Source organism: Centruroides sculpturatus, unplaced genomic scaffold (assembly GCF_000671375.1).
Source record: "Centruroides sculpturatus isolate CEXI.00-Female unplaced genomic scaffold, Cexi_2.0 scaffold165, whole genome shotgun sequence".
Lineage (NCBI taxonomy): Eukaryota > Metazoa > Arthropoda > Arachnida > Scorpiones > Buthidae > Centruroides > Centruroides sculpturatus.
Genome location: NW_019384429.1, coordinates 582,475 through 592,063, shown reverse-complemented (window position 1 = coordinate 592,063; position 9,589 = coordinate 582,475). Strand labels below are relative to the sequence as shown.

At 30.0% G+C, this 9,589-nt stretch overlaps 2 protein-coding genes across 4 annotated transcripts in view; one reads left to right on the top strand and one right to left on the bottom strand.

Annotated features, from left to right (window-relative positions):
- On the top strand, positions 1-3,753 carry LOC111619686 (inosine-uridine preferring nucleoside hydrolase-like). Of its 2 annotated transcripts, none has more exons than XM_023361455.1 (5): positions 1-257; positions 1,076-1,262; positions 2,811-3,105; positions 3,171-3,307; positions 3,382-3,753. In XM_023361455.1, the coding sequence occupies exons 2-5, from the start codon at positions 1,077-1,079 to the stop codon at positions 3,718-3,720; spliced, it is 957 nt and encodes a 318-aa protein (XP_023217223.1). In that variant the 5' UTR covers positions 1-257; position 1,076; the 3' UTR covers positions 3,721-3,753. The 2 variants fall into 2 exon arrangements, with proteins under 2 accessions (XP_023217223.1, XP_023217222.1); XM_023361454.1 differs by lacking the exon at positions 1-257 and adding an exon at positions 403-988.
- A 67-nt stretch (positions 3,754-3,820) lies between these two features.
- Positions 3,821-9,589, bottom strand: part of LOC111619684 (developmentally-regulated GTP-binding protein 1-like) — a 22,618-nt gene continuing 16,849 nt past the window's right edge. The window contains exons 9-10 of one of the 2 annotated variants that reach the window (XM_023361452.1): positions 9,433-9,481; positions 3,821-3,947 (exon numbers count right to left, since the gene is read on the bottom strand). In XM_023361452.1, the coding sequence (XP_023217220.1) occupies positions 9,472-9,481 (10 nt within the window). In that variant the 3' untranslated portion in view covers positions 3,821-3,947; positions 9,433-9,471. Of the gene's footprint in view, positions 3,948-7,811; positions 9,317-9,432; positions 9,482-9,589 lie in introns of those variants that run through there. The other variant, XM_023361453.1, reaches the window with a different exon arrangement.

Sequence of the window (9,589 nt, the reverse complement as noted above, 5' to 3'; positions counted from 1 at the left end):
AAAACGGAATTATCAACAGTGTTATTGGGGGCCGACCGGTACTTGTTTCATTGCGTCATACAGCCGTTCTACTCACGATTACAAGTTTTATTGTATCGAAGTATCTTATCCATAGGCAAATTTTGTTGTTATTACATTTGAATTTAATAAATAAATTGGTTTATAAAAATATTTCGAATTAAAAAATAATTTTTGGGCGAGTAAAATTTCCAGGTGGCGTTAATTGCACACCATTCAATTTCTCGTTAAAGCACCAGGTGAGACGTCCCAAAAATGTCCTCTCTCTCTAACTACACGTTTTATAGATATATTTAATTATTTTCCTACTTTTCTAATTTTAATTTATAATTAAAATTTAATTAGTTCGCATTTAGGAACGTTATTTAATCTAAAAAAGCCTTGTACATTGGAATTTTTGTTATTTTTGATGCTAACCTTTAAGTGAAAAGGTTAACGAACTGTTATTCTTAATGATTTTTCTGTCGCAAAAATCGATTTAATTAATTTAAGTGTAGCACTCCCATTCTGTAAGCTAACCTCATTCATCATTAAAGCATTAGGGCTCATGCTAAATGAATTTTAATGAAATAGCTCAGTTATAATGTAACTAATTATTTTTAGTGATTACATTTTAACTTTTTAAGGTGAAATAATATCATTTTAAGTAATACATAAAGTGCTGCAAAACATAATTTAAATCTACAATAAAGGAAATTAAATGTGCTCTTGCTAAGCGATGAATCGAGCGTGTGCGGGCCATCTGATCAAGCACCTTGCGTCCCTAGATTTTTCTCTGAAATTGTATCAAATCCATTGCTTAAAACTTCACCCATTAACCGTTGCTGCCCGTCCACGTATCGTGCCGGATACTTTTAAACACTTACGGCATCGTCTTGTCCTGCGAATGCGACAGAATGGATATCGAATTGAATATTTGTTTCCATAATTATTTAGCCAATAAGATTAAATCTGTGCAATGCCCATTAATGTATGTAGAAATTAGCATTAATTTTAATACATAAATGAGCATAATGTATGTATTAATTTTAACATTTTAATCCTTCTTTCTTTTCAGAATGTCATCCAAGAAACTTATGATAGTGGATACTGACTGCGGGATCGATGATGCGCTCGCTCTAGTTATGGTCCTCGGTCGTCCGGAATGGGAGATACTGGCCGTGACCTGTGTGGCCGGTAATGTTGAACTGCAAAAAGTCTGTCCAAATGTGTTAAGAGTTCTTAACCTCTGTGATAAAAAAGATGTAAGTAGAAATTTAAGATGTATCCATCAATGTGAAAGGAATAACATCAAACAGTGATGCCTTATAATATATTTTAGTTTAAAAGTATGGTAACTTGCAAACTATGATGTATATTTATCACAGTTTGCAAGTTATACTCTTAAATTATATGACATTATTCATACATTTTATGTATTTCCACTTATTTAAACTATTATGTTTGCATTAAATGAAAATTATTTCTTAAAATTAAATTTAAAAGCTCAATTATCACTACTAGATTTACAGATTAGAATTTAAAAAAAAAATAAAGATAAAAGTATTCAAAGTCTGGATCCATAAAATTAAGCAAATAAATGATGATAAATTTGTAGATAATAGCAAAAATGCATGAAAATCACTTTTTGGAGGGAATAAAAGCATTATTTAAGATAATATTTATCATTATCATAAATAAACATTTTAGTAACACAATTTTGCTTTTATGCATATAGATTTTATCTTATTTTATATATAAAATAAATTATCAGTGTGTAAGAAAGTACAAATTGATGTAAATGTGAGGTTTGATTTGTCGCAATTGTTTCTAGTATCTTTCGTGCATTGTGTTATTTAATAATTTAATATACATTTCAATGTAATCTATGGCAGTCTGAAATGAGAAAAAGATATTGAAATATCTTTTTCTCATTTCAGACTGGTAAAAATTATGGATATTTATTTGTGGCTATGAATTATACATACTTATTATGCTTATCTAGAATTACTGTACGTAACAAAGTGCATTTAGTAATTCTAGATTACTGATCAACTGCACCACACCAGTAAAGTCAAATATTTTTCTTTTTGTGGACTGGCAGTTAGGAAACTACAGAATGGAATGGAATGAACTATTTAGTAATCATATACATATTTGCACAATGGAATTTTGCATTAAAAGTTATAGAAATTGGTTTGAATTTAATTATATATCTTAGATTTTGATCCTAATGTAGTATATTCTTATAATTAACAGTAAATAAATCACCTATGCAATTCCATAGTCTGATGCACTTGATGTTGGCAATAGAAATATTCGATGCTTAATACGATATTTATCGTATTTATTCTTCTATGCTCATATTAAGTTTACAAGTCTTTGTATATTTTAATTGACAAAAGATTAGTTATGTTGTTTATTATATGATTTGTATTATTTCAAAAACTATGTATCAGGAGCCAGATTTAAACTTGTGATTCTAAGCTATAGCATTTCAGATATCCTTTCCCCTCCAAATAATACATTTAAAAGCATGATATTCCAAACTAAGCTTCATACTGTAAGACCCTGAGCTGTAGCTTCTTTAGTTTGTGTAAATCTGGCCCTGAATTCATGTTCAAAATTTTAATTTGTTACCTCTTGAATTAGTTTCATTTTGAATTTCTAAAACTGAAGACAATCTTAAATAAATCTTTTGAAGTGCTTTCTACACTATAAAGAAAAATAAAGATAATTAAAATATAAATATAATTTTAGCATTATCTTAATATACATTAATACTTATCTTTACTTTTATATTTTATATTTAGATAAAAGTATATAAAGGCTGTGATAAAGCTTTGGTCAACAATAATTTCAAAGCCTGTCAGCACCATCATATTGATGGATTCGGTGGAGTGGCTTCGGAATTTTCAATAGGCAATTTAAAGTTTGAAGAAACACCTCATGCTTCCATTGCTATTCTAGATTTGGTGAAGAAACATCCAAATGAAATAACTCTGGTTGCTCTGGGTCCGTTAACAAATTTAGCTCTATGTAATAGGTTAGATCCAAATTTTACAACATACATAAAACAATTAATTATTATGGGTGGAAATATTGATGGTAAGTAATAATGATGTTAAAGAATTTTTATAATAATTATAATATAATGTTTGTACATGTTCCAGCCAGAGGTAATATAATGAAGTGTAGCGAATTTAATTTTGCATTTGATCCGGAAGCCGCGCAGATGATAGTTACAGAAGCTGTGTGTCCTGTTAGAATTCTTCCCTGGGAAACTTGTTTTCGTCACTCTGTCCAATGGGTAATAAAATTTGTCTAAATAATAATAAGTATTTTATATAGAATTATGAAATAATTACTTTTAAACACATACAGGAATGGTTCGATAAATGGGTCCAAACAGACACTCCTAAAGGTCGCCTAGCACAGAAAATAACAGCTGAAGCATCATATCGTGTTCGTCACATTTTTGGGCGTACGGCATTTTGCTGTTGCGATTTACTGGCGATGGCAACGATCGTACAGCCAGAGATAATCAAAAAGCAGATAAAGCGCTGTGTCGAAGTCGAACTGCACGGCCAGCACACAAGAGGAATGATGTTGGTCGAAAGGAGGCCAGCAGCTTTAAAAGACTGTTTGTCTAATGTAGAGATTGTCAAAGAAGTTGACATGGAAAAATTAAAAACAATGTATACAGAAATGTTGGAACATTAATAAATTTTTAATTATATCTTATCATAATTAATGCAGAAATTTGTGAAGTGTTTTGAAGCAATTTATGAAAAGTTGTTTAAAATATTGTTTGATTAAGATACTACATTAATGTCTCTTTAAAAAAGGGGAAAACTTTTATATATTTTTGCACTTTATTAAATAAATGCACAGGATAAAGTCTGATATTGTTTTTGGATGTTAAGTTTTCAACAGGAAAATATCAAACTCTGAAATAAGATAAAATTAATTTATTGTTATTAATTAAAAATTTAATATACTAAAAATCAAGTAGAAAAATTATATTTTAAGAGTAACTACTATCTGCTATTTTTAGTAGTTTTTGATTGTTTCCACTCAATAGGTACTAAGAGGATGACTGGGTGGTGAAAGATGGAGCCTGACATATTCAGGACAGGCTGCGCATGAAAAATTTCCAGAATCTCACACTCAAATTCAATATGGGGTTTCCCAGAGTGGCAAGTCAGCATCTTAATCACCTCTGATGTTCATCCATCAAACTATCTGCCATTTATTAACAACAAATAGTAGTTACTTGGTGTAAACAAAATACTTTTAGGCTATTTGGAATAAATTTAATTAATTATAATTATTCATACAAATAAATCAAATTGTTACTTCAGTCATAGTTCAATCTGAAATGTTCAATATTGCTGCAATAGCATTTAATTTTCTCAGAGTCTACAGTGATGGAGGTACAAAAGTGAATGTTTAGTAGTTGTAGAAGTATCATATATTCTTCTAGAAGTATTTATTAATTATTTTTGATGTTCTAGCAATTTACATCAAAGTTAAATGAACTTCATTTATATAATCAAAATTAATAGCAAAATATAAAGCAGGATGGTTTACAACTTCTGATAATTTTGTGCGCCACTGTTTAACAGAAACAAAAACATGGGACTAACCATAATACTAGATTATTGAGGACTGGAAAGTTCTCTGGTATGATAAATTTCAATCCTTTCTGCATAATGTTGACGGAAAAGTTCGCATTTGGTAAAAGCCAAAAGTCTACAGACCCATTCTATGTGGCATTAACATGTGGGTGTTTGGTATTAGTCTTGGCATTCTTTAGGTTTCCTCATACTAATTGAGCCATTTTTGAACATCTCTGCAGACCAGGAAACTACTCCTAATTACTGCAGAATTGTCTATTGCTGACTACTGCAAAGGCCAATTCTAGCAGGCAATGCACAAGAGTTATTACAGACATCATGCAGAATCCATGCCACAATATATCTGATCTGTTCTAAGAACAAAAGGAGATTACACTCACTATGAAGTGGGTGTACCTAATAAATTAGTATCTCAGTGTATTTTGACACAGAAAATTTGAGTATTTCTTGCATACTACATATATTTTTATTGCAAGCTAACTTATGTCATCATTAATATCATCATATACAGCTAAATTACTCACAAAGAGTTCTTTTTCATACTTTAACAAATTATCTTCACTATTTTTATCCAAGTTTTTTAAAAATTTGTATAAAAATCTCAGTTCTATAATAATTATAAGAAAATTAATTATATGCCATATCTAATAGTAAAATTCAAGAACAGTAGTTTTGTTTATTAACTAAATAATGTATATAGAGTACTGTATAAAATACAGGTTATTCATAAGTCCTTCTGGTGTTTTGGCACTCGACAGTGTAATAATCAAAGCACACAGAACAGTTCATATCAATAAATAGAGAATCTCTTCAAATTTACCTTCTTATAATAATTGTTGACATGTATACATCGAATTTTACTGCTAGAAGCAGATGTGATAAAACACAGTAGAAAGCTTTTTGAGTTTTAGAATTTGTAAGTCTATTGTGACAGTTAAAGATTTTGCAATAAATATCACACACACACTGACAGACAAGGCAATTTGTGCATTGTACACTAAGTTTTGGCATACTAGCTGCCTGTGTGCTTTAAAATGGACAGGTCAGCTGGGACAGTTTGCTAAGAGGATCCAGCTTATACAAGAAAGTTTTGCTCAGAGTTCTTGGAAGTAAGCAAATCATGCCAGCTAAGAATTGCAGATCTTGCAACTAACAACGACCAAAGGAAGATTGTTTTACTAAGAAGTTAGTTTTTAGTGATGAGGCAACATTCTACATGTGTGACATGGCAAATAATCACAAAATACATATTTGGGTATAGAATCTCCTCGTGTAATGGTGAAACATATCTGATCCCCTAAATTGAATGTTTTGTGCTATTTTCTCTTCCAACATCTACAGTCCACTTTTCTTTGCAGATCAAACTGTTTCTGGTATTGCATATCTAGACTTCATTTGTGGCATTAGTTACAATTGGAGTGTAGGTATATAATACAATAGCAAAGACTTCATTTTCAAACAACATGGCAAAGACTTCATAATTTTCACAATAGCAGACTTCATTTTCCAACAACATGGAGCTTTGCCATACTTTTCATTCAGATGTCTGCCATCACCTTAATGCTGAACTTCTTGGTTGTTGGATTGGACATGCTTCTCCCGACAACTCTCTCAAAGAACTCTTTGGCCTCCACTGTCACTCAACTTTTACTTATGGGGTTACATCAAAGATCATGTGTACATGCCCTCTATGCCACATGATCCTGCACACTTGTAAGAAAGAATCAGTCATGCAGTTGAAGAGACAGGGATATTGGGATGTGTGGCAGGAACTTGAATATAGGATTGATGTTCATCACATCACTAGATATGGAAATAGAGCACCTGGAAGGTATGGCCAAAACTTAGAGAGATTCTCTACTTATTGATATGAGTCATTCTGCTATGCTTGTTTCGGTTCTTATGCTATTGAGTGCTGAAACCCTGGAGGGACTTAAGAATAACTGTACATATATATTTTACAGTACTATAAATTAATATATTTTGGTTAAAGTATTATTTATATTATCTTGTGATTTAAAAATAAAGTTTTTGATGTTTCCCAAGTAAACAGAACTACAGCTATACATCAATAACCCTGCTGTTATATGATTACAAATAATATATCTATCTATACAATCATTGTGAATATATACAGTGTCAATATACTGCATTTCTAAACAATGTTTCTCTGACAAGAAGTTTCATGAGAAGAGAAGAAAATTCTCAAAGTTGAAATGTTTTCTCTAAAGTGACTGCTATAACTGAAATAATTTCATTTATTGCCATCATGTAGTGAAAAATCTTCAATTACAAGGTGAGCGGACGTATTTGTTATAAAAATGATTGGATGTTTAAGCTTTCCATCAATAAATACAGGTCCCACAGTGTATATCACAACAAATGTTCAGTTTACAGTTCACTTGGAAACAGCCTTAAATGGCAACATGCACAGTTTCTTGCAACCAGTATATGGAATTATGACTATTTATTTCACCATTTAAATTGAAAGATTCCTCATTGCTGAACATGATGTTGCAGGCTAGTTTATCTACCACCACTTTCTGATTCAAAATTCAATGCATGTGCATTGAATTTTGCCATGCAACTCTTGCACTAAGCTGGCATGTTGTGGATTCTTTTGGTGTTTTCTTCTATGCAAAATCCCCAAAACACTTTGTTTTGAGGATTTTGCATAGTCATTATTTTACCTCTGACACTATTTTTATCTTCCTGGCTGTTATATATAATAGAGGGAAAGCATGAAGATCAGTCAAAAAATAACCCTTAAGATATTTTCATTTTTGGACTTGAGACCTTGAAATGCCAAGAAATGCAAAAAATTTTGGGAATAATTTCTGTATGTATGGATGTTTGTGTGGGGGCAGAATTTTATTTACCCTCTTTAAAGCTTAATAACTCCTGTAATTTTTGTCAAAAGTTTCTGAAATTTTGCAAGAAGATTTGTTTATTAGAGAGATGCTATTAAATTTTGGTGATTGAAGGTTGAGGAATGGGGAGATAAAGGTGGTCATGTGTATCTTCAGTAGGGTCGGACTTAATGACAATTTTACATTTTATTAGCATTTATAATTTTTTTTATAAAACCCATCCCTAGCCTCAAAATTAAGCTTTTTGCCATTTTATAATAGTTAAAAATATAAAAAGTTTTTAATAATAAGATATCATAACAGATGGGGCCACCAAAATTTTAAAAGTTGCTGGGAAAGTTAAGCAACTTGTTGCTGGATTTTTTGACATAGCAGCATTAATTGCTACTATCTGAAATATCTTCTGGATCACATGGTTTATATTAGAAAATTATAATAAAATTTATATAATTATAAAAAAATTTACTGTTTAATATGCAAAAATAAAAAGAACATTCTTGGAAATAACAGACTCTTCTATTAATTTTTCCTTTATGAGAAACTGTAGTACATAAACATTTTAGTATTGTTGTATAGAAAATTTCTCTGTATGATGTAAATAAACTTTTAATATATTAATATTTCCTAGATAAGGAATTTTGTATATAAGTAAATTTATCAGGGCTTGACATTTCCAGTCACAAGTAACCAGAAAATTTTGTGTGTCTGTAATATTAATTAAAAAACATTGTTACTACCAGTACCAATACAAATTTTTTCCATAGGAACAAAATAGCAAAGCACATTTGGGACAATAGGATATTCATGTAAGTAACAGGAATTTCTGTTCACTTGTGCAGCCAATTATATTGATGTCAAATCCTTCAGTTTAACTCAAATTTTCCAATCTCCTATCTTATCTTACAATCAATAAAAACTTTCATCTGATTAACAATTGATTTTCTAAAATAAATCCCTATCATATTTATTCAACCTGCTTTATAGTCTTATTAATCTTAACTATTTTTCAGTACTTAAGGATAAAGGAAGGTTTATGTGGCATGCTTTTATATAAAATATCACAAACATGCTAGATTCAACTCATATTTAAGCATTATATAAAAGCATAAATGTTGTGAGATCATCCCATTGCCACTGGATACTGAAATTTCAGTATTACTGAAAATAATTAAGACTACTATAAAGCTAATATCAGCTTTATATTAGTCTTAATTAAAACTTTTGTTACTGGATGATCTGTAATAAGAGATCACTTTACTGTTTATTTTGTACATAAACTGATCTGTGTTTCAAGTAAGTTTTAGTGAAAAATTGTTATTCTTTTAATAGTATTTTTGTTCACACAACATTCAGATTTTCAATCTTACACACTTTTTAATATTTAAAAAAATTATATTACAGATAGATGACCAATTATCCTGTATCCTCTCAATTAAAATCTTTAAGTTCAACTTTATTTTAATCTTAGATATTATGTTTAGAGATGCATAACTTATTGATACATATCAATGTTTATTGGATATTACTGTTAAGTCTGAGAATACATCAATTAATTGATGTTTTCTCTGTAAATATGAACATAATTGTTTAAAAAAAAAAGCAGTTCAATAGTTTTTAATTGCAAACACATTAAATCTAAACTAGGAGGATGACTGCCAGAAAAATAAAATAGTGCAGTCAAAACTTGAGAATGTATGTATGGATGTTTTTGTGGGGGCACAATTTTGTTTACCCTCTTTAAATCTTAATAACTCCTGTGATACAGTCAAATTTTCTTTAGTTAAATGGCTGTCGGATAATTGGCCTTACCTGTAAATTTATAAATAAAAGTATAACAAAATTAATTATTTTAAAAATTGTGATTTAGTTTCAAGAAAAAGATTTTGGTGGAAAATGTCATATCACTATAATTGAATAATGCCTACCTCTGTGGAAATATGTTGAATGTTCCCCTTTCAATGTTTTCAACTTGATCTAATAATAATCAAAAGAAATAATTTACTGTTTATTTCAAGTATATATCAAAAATAGTATTAATAATTTTTTGGAAATTAGAACAAAGCTCAGGAAGGATGTGATATG